The sequence below is a fragment of the Labrus bergylta genome, chromosome 6 (genome assembly GCF_963930695.1).
Source record: "Labrus bergylta chromosome 6, fLabBer1.1, whole genome shotgun sequence".
In the NCBI taxonomy this organism is placed as follows: domain Eukaryota; kingdom Metazoa; phylum Chordata; class Actinopteri; order Labriformes; family Labridae; genus Labrus; species Labrus bergylta.
Window position 1 is genome coordinate 32,299,484 of NC_089200.1, and position 20,231 is coordinate 32,319,714.

Genomic DNA, 20,231 nt, shown 5'->3' on the forward strand with positions numbered 1-20,231 from the left:
AAAACCATAAAATGAACTTGTGCTGCATCCTTCAACCAAAAGAGTCTCCAATAAATAAAAGATATGAATGAAATAAAGCATTTTAGAATGAAATGAATTAATTAATATAGTCTATATGTAAAAGTATTTATTTTAAATTACAGTGACACCTTTTAGTTTATGAAGGCAACACTTTTTGAATGCCCTTTGAGCACATAATAAACATAATCACATCTGGGACAGTTTCATCGCAGACTATTAATATTAATATTTCCCTCTGTCAATATAAGAACTTCTATGGCATTTGTTATGGCTTTGGTCCGTTCAGAATTACTAGCAAAAGGTTTTCTGTTGGGGCGGGAGGGTGTAACCTCTGTAACCGTAACTTTTCACTGTGAAGTTTTTAATGATACTGTACGACAATGCTTTCTTGCCAAACCGGTTGCTGCAAAGCATGTTTAATATTATTTTTTGCGCAGCAGCGCTGTTGGAGCGGGATCATCGCTGAAAATGAAAACGAAAGTTAAGAGTAAGTCTGTAAAAAGAACTACATTCCGATTATATGAAACTGTCCAAACCGACAGGGCTCGATGAACTAGTAATCTGCACAGTTTATGTTTGAACTTTTTTACAAGTTACTAACTAAAAGTTGTGTCCCATATCCGCGGCCGCAGCCTTCCTCCACCCTGAGGTGTGCTTCCGCTTTGCAGTCCATGTGGGAACACAGATTAAAGCACTTCTGTTCCGCGCGTACTCGGATCGGTCCGCGCACGGACCGGACCGAAGGCGCTGTACCGAAACAGCCCGAGTACGTGTACCTTTACACCCTAGTTAATTATGATAAAAACGTTCCCATGAATAAAGTGTTTGCACACGTGCATCACGTACCTTTGGGATTATGTACTTGTCGAGTGTTGTGTCCTTGGTTGCCATGTGGATCACATTAAGGGGAAGGATGTTGCCCATTCTCTGGATCTCATGAATGACTGCGTTAGTATAGGGCATGTCTTCTTTGTCATTTAGAGAGGGTGCTCTGGATGAACCAATCACAGCGTCTATCTCAGTCTGGACTCTCTCTGTATATGGGGAAAAGACGCAGAACATGTACTTCATTAATCCCATGAGGGAAATAAAAATGTTGTATACTGTTGTTGTTGAACATGCTACACACACACAGGATCTTGTGGACATGCACTGATGGAGGGATGTCAGAGTGAGGGGGCTGCGAGCGCACCTGAGCGGGTGTGGTGGTGGTGGTGGGGGGTGGGGGGTACGGTGGCTTGCTCAAGGGCACATCAGTAGTGCTCAGGAAGTGATCTGGCACCTCTCCAGCTACCAGAGCAATTTCAAGACTTGGTCTGCACTGGGACTTAAACCAGCGACCCTCCAGTTTCCAACCAAGGTCCCTTCAGACTGAGAGAGCTACTTAGTTAGTTAGAGTTATCCTTTTTTTCTGGTGACTTAAAAGAAGAATGTGTTACTTTTTGATCCAGTAGATGTCGCCCTTGAGCACCAGCATGAAACCACAACAACTAATGCTGCATTGTTGTGTTAGCATGCTTGGTAGCGCCCTTTAGTTAGCTTCACACTGCATGTAAATTTACACGAAATGACCGTGATCTCAACACGCTTACGTGACATTCAAATAAGCAGTGAGTACAGTATGTTATTCTTCTAATTAAACAACTTTTATACACAAGGGGGTGAGCCGGCCAGCTGTCCCGTCCATGTGAACACGCTGTAGATACAGCTTGGAAAGCATCACAGACAGTGGGACTCGGGTGTTACACCCATTGTAGACAGTCATGACTCAGAGTTATTTTCAGAAGATATACTTGATTTCTGCTACATTCAAATGTGAAATGTCGCATTCAGCCTTTAAACTCTCTAAATGTGCTGGCCTGTTCTTCTTTCCTCTTGAATTCCAAACCCTGCTTTCCAGCCTCAGATTACAAGTTCATGTCTGTCCATGCCTACATTTACATCAAGCCCCTTGTCTTTTGAGGTCTCCTTCTCTTTGGATGTGAAAAACCTCCAAAGTCAGGTGCCATATCGGATCTATTTTAGCTGGCCCCTTTCACTGTGAGGGAGCATCGGCCTTGTTCCTCCTGAGTCTACGGTACAGAAGTCTACCAGAGTCTCTATCAGAACCCTGGGGTGTGTCCAGAGGGGTGACCAGGATGACATGGGCCCCCTTGAAATCTGATTGGCCACCCAAGGTGCCACCCCAAAATCCAAATCTATGATTGGGTCTTTGCCTAATCAGAGGCGAGTATAACCATTCTGGAGGCTTCCATCAGTCTGCTTGAACTTTTCTTCACGTGTTAATGTAAATTAGTAACCTTTTTTTGTTAGTTCTTTTAGTTGGAAGTTGATCTTCATTTCGATGAAGTCAATGATCCTTTGCAACAGACTGAAAGACTTTTGGTGAGATCCAGGCAGCCACTTCATCAGCCAGGGCAAAGTGTTGTACATCTACAGAGCAATGAGACGGTCACAGATCAACTAGGAATCATCCAGTCATTAAAAACAATTCTTTGAAGCTGTTCTTTTCTTCAAATACAGACATTCCCACACGTGTCAAACTACAGTTAGATGCTGTAAAATCTACTGAATAACACACACAGAAAATACATTTCACATATATGATTAACATGAAAGAGGATTTTATCAAGGGGCAACTACTGTGGCTGAAACATGATAACACTGATCCAAAGTTCCAAAAGCTGCAGTTCCTTGACTGGCCACTTGAGGCTGTCTCCAAAGGTGAGACAATCCCTACAGAGACCCCTATCAAATGCACCAACTTTGAAAAATAAATTACAGCCTGGTAAAAACAACAACAAGTGGCTTATCGTGCGTTTTGTTGTGCTGATAGACACTCCAAGAAGTCTTGCTCCATTTTTTCAACCAACCAATTTTTATTTGTGTAGCGCCAAATCAGTTTAAAGAGTATGTTGGCTTCTCTGACAACAATGCAGCAGCCAGTATGTCCTCCTTCTAACTTTAGGGACAGCTCTCTACAATGCTTAGAATTTAGACTGCAGTACCCATTTTAAACACTAGGGGTCAGAGTTACATATTGCTCCTTTAAATTAATTTCTTTGCAACAGATAGTCAAAGAGGCTCTGTATAAAACTCATCTCATATTTGTGACCCAGTTGTTGTAGTATAAAAATACAGTAAGGCCCTTCCTGTAGAGTGAAGGTTAGGACATGAAGTTAAGCACAGAAACAAGAAGTGGTTAGGGATCCCAAACTGAAGTCAAACAGCTCAACGGAACGGTAACAAAGGTCAATGTGTGATGTCATAAGGTCAATGTGTGATGTCATAAGGTGGATATTACTTTGGACTCGTCAGCTGAGCTGTCTGAAAGTTTGTTAAAGTGAAATGAGACATTCAAAGATGCAGCAGTGTTCTTCTTTTACATCACTGAGACTACAGGGAGACACTGAGGACGATTATCTACGGTGAGCCTGAAGGGACAAAATAACATGAGATTAATCAAGATTAACTAAAGTGTTTCCCCTACCATTATATTGGGGGGGCGGCCCGCCCTACACAACACCTGTATTGTTGAATGTGCAGTGCTTGAGGGACAACTCACACACACACACACACACACACACACACACACACACACACACACACACACACACACACACACACACACACACACACACACACACACACACACACACACACACACACACACAAGCTCAAATCTCTCTATTTGAACTTGTAACACTGGGAGATATGCTTCAAATGTAAAGTGCGTTATAATCTGTCTGTAGGAGCCAAAATGCTTGTTTTTATTTGATCCTTGTAAGAAACCTAACACAACACTGTGAAATTGTATTTTGAGTGTAATTCCAACTCTGAACACTAGGTGGAGTCTTGACTTGTGCTGTGCATAAAGCCAAGACTCCAGGTAATTGGATTCAGGTGTGTGTTTGGAAGCATATACTTTTTTGTGTCAGGTTGACTTGAATGTAACAGTTGATGCTTTATGATGTATTGGACAGAATGAGACATGAATGTGCATTATTGAACCCCGATCATGAACTATAATAAACAGATTGAAGACTCTATTGGAAAAGAGTATCAGACATTTGTTTGTTGCAACGCCAGGAGCACATGTCTGGAAATAGTTCCACAGCTCACATCTCAGTGGTGACTGCTTTGGACAATACAGGGTTTGTTTTAAAAAATAGTCACCACACTGTCTATAGTCTACTTATAAAGCACTCTTTTTGTACTTGTATTTTATCCGTCTTGCTTTTATAACTGCAACGTACTTGTATCTGTAACAGAGGGGAACCTTGCTAAAGGGCACCTCGGCAGTGCTTAGGCAGTGAACCGGCGACCCTCCAGTTCCCAACCCAAGCAGATGATAAGAAACAGTCTGACACTCGCCTGTGCCTTTTTGTTTTTTTTATATACTATGATACTCTCATATCTTGAGTTGAGTTTTATGTATTTTAAAGGCAAATCTAGGGACAGGCATTGCAAATGAGCTAAGGCTTTAAAATATGTAGTGTGTGGCATCAGCTGACTCGATAAACATTAAATAAATACATGATTTAACCGTCTGGTCCCAGATCAACCCGTCAGTCATCAGATCTGTGGAGAGCCTTTACAAAAAACAAACAAGACGTCATCACTGCCGCGTTTTAAGTAAAGACAAGATTTTAGGTTTAACTTCCATTGTGCAAACCTTCTAAGTAAACATTTAAACAGACAAGCTAGGAAGCGCTGTGGATCATTTGGTAGAGGTGGTCATCTCTCAACCAGAAGGTTGGGAATCCGATCCCCAGCTCCTGCAGCAACATGTCCAACATGTGTCCTAGGACAAGACCCTTAACCCGAATTACTCCCGCCGCTTCATTGGTGGTGTATGAGCAACGGGATTATTTTTCAAAACAAATAAGAAAAACCTCTGTAAAATAACTGCCTCTGTGTGGACTAGGCCTTAAACTGCTTTACAGGGTAAACCCAGAGGTAAGGGGGTTCATGTTTAGGTTGTTTTTATGAAGCAAGCTTTCTGCATTTACATATTATATAACATGTCAAACGTTTAATTCCAGAAAGCAGGCTCTAAGTGCTCTTTTCAATGCATTGAGAGACTTGATTTGGTTCGTTAAAATGAAGAAACCATAATAACAATATATATTAAATTTGTTTATTTATAAGAAGAAGAATCATACTGTCAGACTTGGTTTTACTTCAAATGTAGAAAAAGGACAGACACTAATATACTACAAAGTGAATAGACTGGAACATAGATGGTGACTCTGGGACAGCTGGTGGTTTATCGGGGAACAGCACAGAGGTGATAAGGTTTGGGACAGCGAACACCTCCTAACTTGAACTCCAGACTGGGCTGCTCTCCGTCCGGTGCAGAGAAAGAAAACCTCTGGAGAAGGGAGGTAAAAAAGAGGAATACTTCTGCCCTGGCCAGCTGCTCCCCGGGACACACACGCTTCCCTGAGGAGACACACAGGTTAGTGGTTTTAACAGAAGAGGTGCATTTTGATTGATAATATTGCTACAGCTCAAGATCCCAGGTCCATTATGGTAAATGGACTTGAGCTTATATATTTATTTTCCAGTCTTCTGACTACTCAAAGTGCTTTTACACTGCAGGTCAAACCTACACATTCACACACTGATGGTAGAGGCTGCTGAGTAAAGAGTCCATCAGTATTAACTCATCCATTCATACACATTCACACACTGATGGTAGAGGCTGCTGAGTAAAGAGTCCATCAGTATTAACTCATCCATTCATACACATTCACACACTGACGATGAAGCAGAAGGAGCAACTTGGGGTTAAGTGTCTTGCCGAAGGACACATCAGACATGTAGCTGCAGGAGCTGGGGATCGAACCCCGACATTCTGGTGCAGACGATCGACTGTACCACTGACCCACAGCTCTGTAACTTTGTTTCTGCATGAACCCTTCTACAATCAGGTTAACCCTCTTGGCCAAAATGTGGTTATATCTGGCTCCACAAAACCTGGTGGTTTTATCTACTTTTAATTTTCAGTGTAAAATTTTAACAACTGACCAACCTGCTGAGAAAGGAAGGAAGGCTTCTCTCTTCCTAAACTGGCCGTCCTGATCCAGAAAGTGTTGAGGGTTGAAGGAGTGTGGAGTTTCCCACATCGTCTCATCGTGAAGAACTGAGTTCAGGGTGGGCATGATGATGGTGCCCTGAGGAAATGACACTTATTAAAACTGTCATTCAAGCTGTGATTGTTTTCTTAGTATTTCTTTAATAAAATAGAGCAAATATCTGGTTAATCTTCAAGGTCTTTTTTAATCATTGAAATAAACTTAAAGCTGATCATTTTGTCAATTGCTCTTTCCATTTTGAAGACTAATAAAAACCTGAACCGCTGAGCCAAACTGGACTTAAAGCAGAATGCATCACGTACCTTTGGGATTGTGTACTTGTCGAGTGTTGTGTCCTTGGTTGCCATGCGGGCCGCATTAAGGGGAATGATGTCGGCCATTCTCTGGATCTCATGAACGACTGCGTTAGTATAGGGCATGTCTTCTTTGTCATTTAGAGAGGGCGCTCTGGATGAACCAATCACAGCGTCTATCTCAGCCTGGACTCGCTCTGTAAAAATGGATAACCATGTAAGTTCATAGGCTTATTACCCATAATCCACATGCACAGACTTAAATATCTCTCTTGTTATTCGAAAAGCTTACATTGGCTCGTCAGTTTTGGTCTTTCTGATCACCTTAAGCCATCTATTGTTATTCCTCTTCTCCAGCCTCAGAATACAAGCCCATGTCTGTTCATCACTCCATTTTGCTTTTTTTCTGGGGCAGTGTCACAATGGCAGTGGACTAAGGGCTGGATCAAACAGAGACGCGTCACTCTAACCCCGAACTTCCACCAGATACGGTCTGCATTGCATGTCCGCTACGGTCTGTTACAGCTCCGTACAGTCTCGTCCTTCAACACCCACCGGCTGCGTTCTCTGTCCGCAACTCGGAGAGCACAGCCAGCAGCTGGAGTGCCGAGACACAGGAATACAAAGCAGAGTGTTTTATTCTGAAAATAAACTGGATGTTTTAATGTTGTTTCGGTGTCTGACTTCCCGTCCAGCTTGTTCTTTTTTTTTGTTATTTAAAGATTCATTTTTGGGCTTTTTGTGCCTTTAATGTAGAGATAGGACAGTGGATAGAGTCAGAAATCAGGGAGAGAGAGAGTGTGGGGAATGACGAGGGAAAGGAGCCACAGGTGGGATTCGAACCTGGGTCGCTCGCTTGGAAGACTACAGCCTCCGTACATGGGGTGCGCGTGCACTAACCACTGCACCACTGTGCCACTGCTCCACCAGCACCCCCAGCTTGTTCTTTTCTGTGCTAAATTGATGTGGTGGGCTCCGGCATCCAGCAAAAATAGAAGCCCTGCATATCTGCTGCAGAGGGCTCCAGACTGCCGGGGCTGAGATGGAGCTGAGACGCAGCACAGCGGACCCAGTGAAAGCACACACATTGAATAAAGAAAAAAACTTATCAGCTCTGCTGCCGGAATTAGTGGAAGTTGGCCGTAAGCGTGGCAGCTGAGAGGTTTTTTTTTTTACATTTATGTGCGCCCAAAAACTGCTAGAAAAACAGAAAAGGGTGCCCGGCAAATGCGCTGTACCAGAGGAAAGCGACGCTTGTCTAGCAATGCGTCTCTTTGTGATTGGGGCCCTAAGAAAGAAAGCCCAGTCCTGTCCACAGAAACAATTCACAACCTCCCTGTTAACAACATCCTGTCAGCTGGGTCCCTCAAATCCAAACTTCAAAGTTTTGGCTGTACTTTTTATTTGATGTATTATTGATTACCTTTGCCTGTTACTATTGTCCATCTGCAGGTCAGATTCAAGCCTCTTATACACAGCCTGTGCAAGCGCCACTGTTAGACTAATATTGTGGCTTTTCTGTATAAATGGTTCAGCGTGGGCAACCTCTTCTGCCAGTTGTGTTCTTACACATCTCGCCTCATGTGCTCCTGGAATGCCGGCATTGTGTGAAAATTAACACTGGTTAAGCAATAAACAGTCGCAGTGTTTTAGTTTTGGTGTAATACAAGGAAACCAGCGTACAGGAGCGGAGCAGCAATGTTAAAAGTGTGGGTGACACATGAGTAGTTGTTTAAGCTCCCATAACTGCTCTTTGTGATACTTTTATTTTGCCTTTCTTATTGCTGTTAGCCTCAGTCTTTGTGTCCAGTTTTCATATAAAATGTGCTTTTATTTAAAAAGAAAGTAACTTCCCTTACCCCCCGAAGGTAACTTTACTGAGCTTCAAATTTAAACTCTTCTCTGGACAGCTGGGTTGGTCAAACTGTAATGATTGGCTGAATAGTCACGTTTACCAGCAAGGTCAAAAGAAACCCTGATTATATACCTCACTGAGCAGAATCGGAGGACTCCAACAGGAGGGTCACCTCCATTGGATAGGGATTGGCAACATTCACGCTGCAATACCTGGAGAATGTGCTCGGCGATGCCCATGAGACAGCAGCACATATGGTAGAGGAACAAACCCCCCCAAAAGGCTTTAGTTTTTGAGATACCCCTACCCGAGGTAGAACAAAGCACAACCATACTTTTTCATAACTTGAACATGTCTAGTTTATGAAACGGATGGTTATATGAAAATATTTTACTGCAAAATAACATTTTTTGGATGTTTTATGCATCTTACCAAAAAAACGAAAATAGGTCAAATTAGGGCTTCTCCAAAAGGGACAGCTCTAGCCTTATCACATGTATCTCTGGGAATCAGAATTTCACTAAATTTGCACAGGATGTTCACAGATAGATATTAGTTACAATTAAGCAAAGTTTGTAGCTATACCATTTTCATTTTTTGAATTTTTCACACTTAAACACACATGTAGTTTAGGCGGAAATTGAAAATTGAAACAAAAATTCAAAAGGTATGTATATCAAAGTCTGTCATTTTTTAATTAAGGACACCAAACATTAAAATATGTCATTTGTATCTTCTTTAGACTGTTATCTCAACATAAAAGCAAGTTATTTGACTTTTCACTTGACCCTATGCTGTCACCAGCCCCTAACAGGAAACTAGTGCAGCCAGGATTTCATGGCGACCTGGTACAATGGGGCCCTATGGATGTGTATGTGGGAGGAGGTGGCCACAAACAATAGATTAAGACTTAACAACAAGCCACAATATAATTGTATTCTGTAATATATATATATATATATATAATTAAACATTTTATAGTTATTCCTAATACACTTTGTCTCATATTTTCTATCTTACATATGATTTATATGATGACACTCAGAGTCAACTCGCTGCTTTCAACAATATTGTCACCTATGACATTGTTTCTATTTCATTCTAAAAAAATTAAAGCATTGTCTTGACATGAGTTGTGAAATATTAATGAACTAAAAAACAGTATTGATATATATAACCTTGAGTTCTTAGAAATTAAACATACTTCATATAGTCTATTTGTATATCGCCCATACAGCCTGTTGTAGTTTTTTTAATGTATTTCAGTCATATAAAGATGGTGTGTAGTCACCATATCTCCTGCTTTTAAGATGAACCCTAGTTACTAGAGGATACACTGGATGAAGGGACAGTTTTTATAACACCCTATAAAGTGTTGAATGATTTATCAGGCAACCAATGGAGCTGGGATACAAAACAATTCTTATGATGGCTTAAATGTGTGTAAGGTAAATTAGGATAACAATCATGCAAACATGTTTATAAAAAACTTCTTTATACTCTTATTTTACCTCATTATATATAATGACATTTCATTTTAATTGCTAATTACAAAGGATGATTTCCACTTTTAGACAAAATGACTGTGAACCTGAGAGCTTAACACCTTGCAACTAAAAACCGTTGTGTCACACTAAGCATCCCCTGGAGACAAGGTTTGACCTCTTATCTCTTCGCTGATCTTGTCCTGTGCTTGTGTAAATTGTGTTTACTGATGAAAAATCTCCTTCTGCCAAGTTTGAAGCGTCAAATATATCCCTAACTCTGAATCTTGGCTGTAGAAAATGACACCAACCCGCTGAAAGCAGTAACTTATAAGAATAACTTAATAAAAAAAAAAAAAAGATAAAAAATCTTGTTTGCTTTTGTAAACCATTTAAAGATATCAGTCTAAGTTTAAATGAGCTTCATAACTAACTAAAACAATCCTCCCAGGAGCTTTAATAAAACAATTGCTGAAGAAAATAACCATCAACAAGGTCAACCAACCGAACAAAGATACCACAACTAAATCAAGACAACAGAATGTGATGTAGGGCAATAACCTGCACCTTTGAAAGAGAGGAAGGACGTGGAGAATGTTGTCCACACGGCAAGGGGATGGATGGGCCCTCATGTTTATCGTGTCCAAGGCCACACCAATAAAGGTTGTGGTCTGAGAGGGGTTCATGCAACTTTTCTCTTTACCTGGAAGCCCAGCTGGGCTATGTAGGGGAGAAGGCAAGCTGTGTCCTGGGAAGCATGGGAAGGCGCACTGATCAGCCAGGCATCCAGATATGGCAGAATCTTCATGCCCTGAGACTGCAGAGGTGCAAGAGCAGCCGTCATGCACCTGGTAAGCACCATTAGAGAGAGGGAGAGCCCAACGACGCAAATGTGCGCCTGAAGAAGGCGTTCTCTGGGGCTTATTCGGCCTGTTGTGGTATTTCTAACCGCAGGCGATCCAGGGCCATACGCATGATGGCCTGCATGGAGCTGTTCCCCGACTCACTCAGTGAGCTTTGAGCTGAGGAATGAGAGCCTAATGCGATGAAAGTTGATGCAAACTCCCCGTGAGAAGAAAATAAGAACATAACCCCTGATGACACCGTAAGATATAACCAAAGGGAATATCCAGTGCTCTAAGCACAGCGGGGATGAAATAGAACCAACTTGACTAATAGGTTTTCATTAACAGCTCTCTTAGTAAAAAGTGTGGGGGATGAAATCATGTTTCAGTGAAAGTGTGGGTGTAGCCACACACACACACACACACACACACACACACACACACACACACACACACACACACACACACACACACACACACACACACACACACACACACACACACACACACACACACACACACACACACACACACACCTTGTATTTGAGGGTAGTAGATCATGTACAGCAGTCCCCAGTGTACAGTAGTGGTAGTAGTTTCAGTTCCACCACCAAACAGGTCCATTGTGCAAAAACACAAATTCTTGATATCAAAACCAGAGTCTTTGTCCTCCTTCTATCAATAAAACAAATTACAGATGCATCAGTTAACATAGTTCATCAGAAACTATAAAGATAACAAACCTGAGACATACAGATGGAAGTTTTTACCTCTCCCATCTCTGTGAGGAAGCAGTCAATGTAGTCTCTTGGTGAGGACGGGTCTAGACTATCTCTGTGTTCTTTGATCTTCATTTCTATGAAGTCAACGATCCTTTGTACCAGAGTAAAAAACTTCTGGTGAGATCCGGGGAGCCATTTCATCAGCCAGGGCAAAGTGTTGTACATCTACAGAGAAATGAGATGGTCATTAAAAACTAGAACACAGACACAGGTTGGAGGGCCAAACAATTCTTTGAGGCTGTTTATTTCAAAACACAGACACTCCCCACATGTTAAACCACAATACGTCATGCTGTAAAATTAACTGAGTAACAAGGAGCAGCATAAATTATTGCGGGGAGTCCCAGGAAGCTGGTTCCAACAATAAGATTATACCTGCCGAGGACCCTTTCAAAAGCCCAACTCTCCAAAAAGCAAGTTTATTAGAGGACATATTATAGCCCTTTAAACCTTCAGTCTCCTTTTCCCAGTAGACATCACTCCTTCACTAGCAAGAATAAAAATGGCCGACCTGCACTAAAGTTTTGTTCTAGGCTGGGGGTGGAGTTTATCGGTGGTACCAGAATCCCACTGTGACATGACAAGGAGAGCACATTTCAAACAGAGCATTTTTCTCTGTGTTGTAAGACTTCTGCAGACCACAATCAAAGGACTGGATGGATTTATTTCAGATTTTGTGGGTCAGTAGACACTCAGGTTACCCAAATATATGTTCAACAATTTTTCTGAATATGTCCCCTTTAAAGCCTCGTACAAAAAACCACACCATTGATACCTACGCAATTCTCGATGATGGCTCTCAACGTACCATGCTTCTATCAGAAGCCACCAAGCAGCTAGGGCTCGTAGGGTCCCCAGGGCACCTGTTAATACGTACTATCAAGCAAGAGACCGAAACCTTAGATGGTGCTTCAGTCATAACAGTCACCTTATAACCCCCACAAAGAAAGTTTGCTTTGGCCCACCAGGGACACCAGTAGCCATCCATACCGAGCTAGGTTGGACACTCCAAGGGCAAACTTTCCTTCAGGAGCGCTCGGCCACCCAAGCCCTTTTCACTACGACTGGCACTCCATATGCAGAACTCAACCGCCAGGTGGAAAAACTATGGCAGATGGATATCCTCCCCTTCCGAAATGAAAAACTGATAACAAGGTCTAAACAGGACAAGCAGGCCATGGGAATGATGGAGGCCAAAACCGTCAGAGTCAAGATTGATGGGACTGAACGTTATGCCACGCTCCTCCTTCGCATCCCTCATAGCCCAAAACTGCAGGCCAGCAAGGAGTCAGTTATGCCCCTTCTGCGCCACACCGAACGCCATTTAGCAAAAACCCCAGAGCTATCAGTAGTCTACACCAAAGAAATAGATAAGCTGGTACAGGCAGGCTATGTAAACAAACTCACTATGGACCAGATATCTCAGTCATTAGAGTCCTGGTACATCCCCCACCACATAGTGGAGCACAATGGGAAAAAACGCACAGTCTTTAACTGTTCATTCTCCTACCAAGGCCAAGCTTTGAATGACCAACTCCTCCCAGGACCAATACTCGGCCCATCACTCTTAGGTGTGTTGCTCCACTTCCGACAGCATCAAGTGGCAATCAGGGGGGACATAAAATCAATGTTCCACCAAATAAGAGGCCAAAGGGCAGACCACTGTTGAGATTCCTGTGGCGGGACCTTAAGAAAGAGGACCCTCCAGATGTGTACGAATGGCAAGTACTGCCATTTGGCACCACCTGCAGCCCTTGTTGTGCAATCTATGCTGTTCAAAGACATGCACAAGCCCATCAAGATCATAGTGGAAATGTTGCTGAAACAGTCCTTCAGTCCTTTTATGTGGACAACTGTCTACATTCCCTCCCTTGGCCAAAGAACTGATAACTGAGCTGAGAGATGTGCTTTCCATTGGCGGCTTTGACATCAGGCAGTGGGCCAGCAACATTGAGGAAGTTGTAAATCATCTACCTACAGAGGCCCAGGCAGACAGTACAGAGCGTTGGCTGAGTCATGACAACACAGACACAACAGAGGGCACTCTTAAAGAGTTAAAGTGGCACTTCCCCTCAGACACTCTAGGCTACAAGCATAGGCCCGTAGTGTTTACAGCTTTAACGATGAGGAACGTGTACAAAGTACTTGCAACCCAGTATGACCCCCTTGGGTATATAATACCTTTTACAACCAAAGCTAAAATCTTCCTCCAACAGCTGTGGATGAAAAAGAGAGAATGGGACGAGCCCATAACCCCAGGAGAACTTGGAGCATGGTCAGAATGGGAGAACAAGCTCTCTTACCTCACCAACATTCAGTACCCGAGATGGTATGAGTACGACATTCCCTGTACTGTGATGAAAAGAGAACTCCATATTTTTTGTGATGCCTCTGAAAGAGCTTATGGCTCTGTAGCCTTCTTGAGGATGGAGGATGAGAATGGAGGAACCCATGTTTCATTTGTTATGGCTCGATCCCGTGTAGCTCCCAAGAAGCATCTCACCATCCCTCGTCTCAAGCTATCTGCAGACCTGACAGGTGCCCAGCTGGCTCAACTAATCAGCAGTGAGTTAACAATCTCCATTGACAAAACAGTGCTTTTGTCTGATTCAACTGTAGTTTTGACGTGGCTGCAGTCAGAGTCATGCCGGTACAAAGTCTTTGTTGCCAACCGCATTACAGAAATCCTAGAGCTAACTTCCCCTGAGCAGTGGCGTTATGTAGGAACAGACAATAATCCTGCTGACGACGTAACGAGAGGCAAGAGATTAATGGAGCTGACCGTACCTTGCAGATGGAACAGAGGCCCATCATTTCTAGCCTTGTCTGCGGATCAATGGCCCGTTCTTTCACCATCCACCACTGATCCAGTCCCTGACTTAAGAAAACCCCTGTTCTGTGGCCTAACAGAGGTCAGCAAGCCCTCTGATCGGCCAGATCCCAGTCAATTTAGTTCCTGGCCGGGTCTTATTGAAGCCACCCACCAAAGCCTTTAGAATACTGCTGAACACTCCCCTAATAGAACCACATCATCCACCCAGGCTGAGATCAAAGCCCTTGTCCTTTCTCAAGCCCAGTCAGAAAGCTTTCCAGATGACTTCAAAGCCCTCAAATCCGGGAAAGAACTCCCTGTGAACAGTCGCCTTTATGCCCTTTCTCCCCAGTTTGAGCACCAACTGAACCTTATCAGAGTAGGAGGCAGGCTTCAACAAGCACATGATCTTGAATCAGAAACACTACATCCCATTGTCCTTGATCCCAAGCATCCAGTAACCCGTCTGATAATCAAAGACTATGATACCCGGCTTCTCCACCCTGGCCCTGAGCGGGTCTTTGCAGAGATCAGACGTTCCTTCTTCATGGCCGGCAAGCCATTAAGCAGCACCAAAGGACTTGTGTGGAATGCAGGAAGTGGAGAGGTAAACCCATCATTCCTAAGATGGCGGACCTGCCACCTTCTAGAATTCGTGTAACTAAGCCTCCATTCTGGTCTACAGGGATGGACTATTTTGGTCCACTACTCATTAAGGTGGGTCGCTCAACCATTAAACGATGGGGCCTTCTGTTCAAATGCCTCACAACCCACTGTTCAGATAGAGATCCTGACCAGTCTGAACACTGATAGCTTCCTAATGGCTCTCAGATGCTTCACTGCAAGACGAGGTCAACCATTTGAACTCCTATCGGACTGTGGGACAAACTTTAAAGGTGGAGCAAGGGAACTGAGTGAGGCATTTGCTGCGTTGAATCCAGCACTACAAGAGCAGCTCGGCAAAAGGAAGATTCAGGTCAGGTTTAACCCCCTAACGCCCCCCACTTTGGAGGAATGTGGGAGAGGGAGGTGAGATCAATTAAGGCAGAACTAAGAGTGACTCTTGGGGCACAAATGGTAACAGAGGAGGTGCTCAACACTGTGTTGATAGAAATTGAAGGCATTCTTAACTCAAAACCCCTTGGATATGTATCATCAGACCTGGCTGATCCTGACCCTGTGACCCCAAATCTGCTTTAATGGGGCGGCGAGATGCATTCCTTCCTCAAGCAGTGTATGCTCATTCAGTTATTGGGCGAAGGAACACGCTTTATAAAGGAGTACTTACCCAGCCTTCAAACCCGTCAGAAGTGGCAAAAGGATTCTACCAACCTAACGGTGTCAGAGGTTGTCATGGTTCTAGATCCACAGTTGCCTAGACGTTTCTGGCCCATTGGAAGGGTAACACGTCTCTTTCCTAGTGAGGATGGGCGTGTCCGCACAGTGGAAGTTAACATCAAAGGGAAGCAAGATTAATACCCCTCCCTCCAATGGACGACCCTCATTCCTTGTAGGCCAGTAATGGTTAATTTTGGTTATAGTAATTTTCAAATGTGTTCCTACATTTGAGGGGCGGCTGTTGCAGATCCCACTTCCCCTTTAAGCCTAGTCTTAACCAATCAGGCCACACCTGAGCAATTAAGAGGCCTGCAGCAGGCCATGCTCACTCCTTTTGTTTGCTTCACACTGCTGAGCTGCATGACAGGCTGACAACTTTGTTGTGACTCTGATAGATGCATTATTTAATGAAATCATCTGACTACTATGCGGAAGTGGAATCAAGTTGTTGAGAAATAAAGCATGAATAAACTCTCCTCTGGTCCCTGCACTTTAATTGGTGTACCACTGCAGAAGCTCTATTTTTGAACTGGTTTTACATACACTTTCAACAGGTTAGAACGCAGAAAGGTTTACAGACCCATGCAGAGCTGGCTAAACACTGAAACTTCAGTGTCCACCACATGGCAACCTAGAGAGGAGGGGGCGGGGAGAGACAGCTCTCTACAATGTTTTAAATTTGGACTGCAGTACCCATTTTAAACACTAGGTGTCAGAGTTACATATTGCTCCTTTAAAGAACACGTTATGGTTCCTGTCATCATAGCCATCATGCTGTTTAATGCTAAAGGAACAGCTTTCTTTAGGGGATTAGCAGAGCAGAGGGGAAACAGCCAGAGGAAACATAATGAACACTAAAACAAGAGTCAATGAACTTCGGATCTTTGCAGGTTTATTAGTAAGTTAAGTGTGTGCTTTGGTTAGTGGAGGTGAATTCAGTGGCTCTTCCATCCAGATCCCTCCTGCACATGTCCTGCCTCCAAATGTCATTACTGGTGCAATATGTCTGAGCCCATATTTACAATCTGTCAAAGTGTCTACTGGGACAAAAACAATGTCTTAAATAAAGGTAAATGTTACAATATTCAGATCTGGCATTTTATTGCACAAATATTTGAAGTATATTTGTTAAAATTACCACTTATTTCACTTAATTTGTCGATCGTGTGCAGGGATCTTTGTTTTAATGAGTACACTGGTTATTTTCTTTAATGGCTTTTTATGTTTGTTTGAAGTTAGAATAAGTTAAAATAACCCATTGACTATTAAGGGATGGATTAATCCTGATCAAAAAACAGTTTACTGTATCTTTTTTACACATGAAGCTCACCTGTACACTTGGACTTCCCTCTAAGAACACAATCTCATTGAAGTCCTGAAGAATACTCTGGAACAGCTTGTCAGTGTACTCGTAGCGATCCCCAAACACCAGGCAGCAGATGATGTTGGACACAGCGTTGGATATCAGCTGCTGGGCATTAAAAGGATGTCCTGCCAGGTAAAAAGTAGATAAGAACAATTATGGATTTGATATCATTTTGATTATGTAAAACAAACAGGTTGTTATCAGATTCTGTAAATACTGAGTACCAGCCTCGTAAAAATCAAGTAAACAGGTCTGGTCCTTAAGATAATGAAGCAGGGATTTAGAGTCACATGTAGATGATCTGGGGTTTATAGTCCACCACTGCAAGGTGTTGGTGCTTCTTTGTGACAAAGTTTAAGGGTAGGCGAAATGACATGTCTAGTTATTAAATATTAATAAAGGTTACTACAAAGTCTACTAGTTCAGAGTCCTAAGCATGTCAGTTGCCGATGTTTAAAAATGTTTATTTTTATTGCCTTTGTGATTGGCAAAAGCCTCAGTGAGATATTGGCCCTCCTGCTGGATGGATGGCTCCAGGGTCTTCTTGCCCACTCCAAAGTTCCTGAGAGTGTGAAGAGCGAATCTCCTCTGTTGCTTCCATAGATTGCCGTTTGACATCACCAGACCTTTTAGAGACACCAGAGGATTAGGCTGAGAGTACATGGAGATCAGTATAACTAACAGTGACACAACAGAAAACACACTACCTCTGTTTCCAACCATTTCATCAAAAAGAGGTACGACCGGGCGATCGACGTAGTCCTCCCCTTTTTGGACCAGGGCCTCTCTCACAAGCTTGTATCCATTGATGACCACAACTCTTCCACCGAAGAGCCGCAGGCTGAAAATCTTTCCATATTTCTCTGCAAACTGAGAACACAGAGCAGACAGGTGTTCAGATGAAACCATGACACCACAAACACTCACTTGGCTGACGCTGATTTTTCATTTCCCTTCTTAGGGCCTAATCACACAGAGACGCGCTGCCAGTCAATGTGCCTATGTGTGTAATGCTATGCTAGTTAACCTTCGATGGCTTTCACAATCAGAAAGACCAGTGTACCCGCCGTTGACTCAAAGTCCGGCCACTGGCTTTCTGGTGTTTAAGTAACACATGATGCATTGTCTCTCTCCACCATCTTGTTTTCTCTCTCTCTCTCATCCACATATTGATTTTGGATTGATGTTGCTTTGTTTAAATAAATTCTGTTATAATTTAAGAGAGCAGCTGTTTGTGATTACTGGTGTATTTGCATTGTGATATAAGCTGGGTGCGAGGGTTTTGTGTACAAATTTCATGCCTTCAATTTATTAAATATAGTTATTAATTATTAATAATATGAGACAGTAATTAAATAACTAATTTGAGACTGATTTTAGTGATATTTTGGTTATTTTTCCCTGGTTTCAGGGTCAACCACTGAGTCAATTAAACATAGTTTAATAACATTGTTATTTATATTAATAAGTAATCAAATATAATTATTAATAATATAACCAAATTTGACTTGATAAAACCCCAACACATGCAATCTTCTAAGCACTTTAAACGATGACTTTGCACAAACATCTTTATTTTTTAATCCCTAAAAAAATCAAGCTGAGGAGATTGAATTTTTTAGACCTATGTGATGTGATAATGCATGAACTCACCTCTGTGAACTGCAGATGAAGCCTGGCAGGTCGGATGCGATGAAGGTCCCCGATCAACGGAAGAGGCCACGGTCCGGGGGGAAAGTTTGTTGGGACTCTGTTCTTCCAAAAGTCGGCAAAAAGCACAAAAACACACAAAAATATCAGAAAACTTCTTCCATCCATCCACTCAAACCCGAGGACACTTTTCACTGTCTCCATTTGGACAGCTGTTTGATGTGTTAAGTTAAAATTGCGCTACACAACACTCTCTGGGAACAGGACTCAGGTAAAACTGTCAGACGTAACCACTCACAATAATGACTGTAATATTATGATGGGAGTTCCGGTTCACGTCCCTAACCTTCAAAATAAAAGCACAATGCACACACGCAGGAGTAAGTAGTTTGTGTTTACCTACTGCAGTGTACCAAGAGTGTACCACAGTCTGAATCTATAACTGAGATTAGATATCAGGGGCGTGTCCAGACTTTTCTGACTGGGAGGGGGGGCACTAGGGCACTGACTTTGGCATCCGGTTTGCATATACAAACACAGGAAAGAAAGAAATGTATTTATCTTTTATATCTCCAATAATAATATCCACTGTTATATTACAAAACATGTAAAGCTTCTTATTTTCAGTCTTTGAAGACTCAAAAAGAAGAATTAGAAGATAAACTTTATTGATCCCCATGGGGAAATTTTTTGCGTTACAACCATTACAACAGCTAAAGAAAACAGGAAACAGGAATAAAATTATTAAAAGTAACATAATAACATAATAATAATAATAATAATTTATCCGCTCCGCCAGACCCATGACTAAAACAGCCTTGAAATGGATGAAAACCGACAAATGATCACCAGACTACATGGTACACCCTCTAAAAAGATGAGTTTGAGTCAGAGAACGATCAAGAAAGACACAGAATCAGTAAAGAATGACGATATGAAAGCAGCTTCGAAGCAGCTAACGTTAGCAGAAGCTACGCCACTGAAACGGAGATGCTAACGGAGTTGAGGAAACTTCGACAAGAGAATAATGACTCTTTTCGGGATACAAAACTTTCCCTAAACAGACTGGAATCATCCATGGAGATAGAACAAATGGAGGGTCTGGAGAAAAGGCTAACCGAAGCAGAGAACAGGGTGAGCAACAGGAGAAGGCTATGGGCTACTTGCTAAGAAGAGAGGCTACTTTGACTGCTAAATGTGATGATATGGAAAACAGAGTCCGTTGCAACAATATTAGACTTTATGCAGGGATGTCAAACATACGGCCCACGGGCCGTATCCGGCGCAACAGCAGGTTTCATCCGGCCCGCGAGACGTTTTGGGAAGAAGGGGGCAATGTATTGAAAAATATTTTGGGATTTTTTATAAATTAAATATTTGTAATACGGATTTTCTCTGAATTGTATTAAAACCTATGTAAAATGAGCAACGTAAAGGTTGATATCATGATACGAATATTAATTAAACGGGGCACTATTTTCTCAGCAGGGAGTATCACAAGCTGCTCCTGCATTACGCTGGTAATACATCACATCAGCAAACAGGCTGAACACCTGAAAGAAGTGACACAGAATGCAGGTTTTCAAGAGATCGAAGGAGCGATCTTTCTTTAGTTTTATTTGCTCACAAGTTGCCAGAATTTCATCAAAGCTACGGGACTTAACTGCTGCACTACGCGCGCATC

General features: G+C 42.5%; 1 protein-coding gene and 1 long non-coding RNA gene across 3 annotated transcripts in view; one reads left to right on the top strand and one right to left on the bottom strand.

Annotated features, from left to right (window-relative positions):
* LOC136179433 (uncharacterized) overlaps positions 1–20,231 on the top strand; it is a 172,791-nt gene that overhangs the window by 14,430 nt on the left and 138,130 nt on the right. The gene's annotated exons all lie outside the window — the stretch shown is intronic.
* Positions 5,148–18,952, bottom strand: LOC109998606 (cytochrome P450 2J4-like). 2 transcript variants are annotated; one of them, XM_020653525.3, is made up of 9 exons: positions 18,551–18,949; positions 17,605–17,767; positions 17,374–17,523; positions 16,862–17,022; positions 11,370–11,546; positions 11,136–11,274; positions 6,425–6,612; positions 6,059–6,200; positions 5,148–5,466 (listed from the first exon to the last, which is right to left on the bottom strand). In XM_020653525.3, exons 1-9 carry the CDS (start codon positions 18,749–18,751, stop codon positions 5,291–5,293), a joined length of 1,497 nt encoding a protein of 498 aa, XP_020509181.2. In that variant the 5' UTR covers positions 18,752–18,949; the 3' UTR covers positions 5,148–5,290. The 2 variants fall into 2 exon arrangements, with proteins under 2 accessions (XP_020509181.2, XP_065812311.1); XM_065956239.1 differs by having other exon boundaries at positions 17,374–17,767; positions 18,551–18,952.

Coding starts and splice junctions, on each gene's coding strand:
- LOC109998606 (XM_065956239.1), bottom strand. CDS start 18,751: ATGGAGACAGTGAAAAGTGTCCTCGGGTTTGAGTGGATGGATGGAAGA. Junction 11,547..16,861: donor AGGGAAGTCCAAGTGTACAG/GTGAGCTTCATG, acceptor ATTTCTCTGTAG/ATGTACAACACTTTGCCCTG. Junction 11,275..11,369: donor TCCTCACAGAGATGGGAGAG/GTAAAAACTTCC, acceptor TTTTATTGATAG/AAGGAGGACAAAGACTCTGG.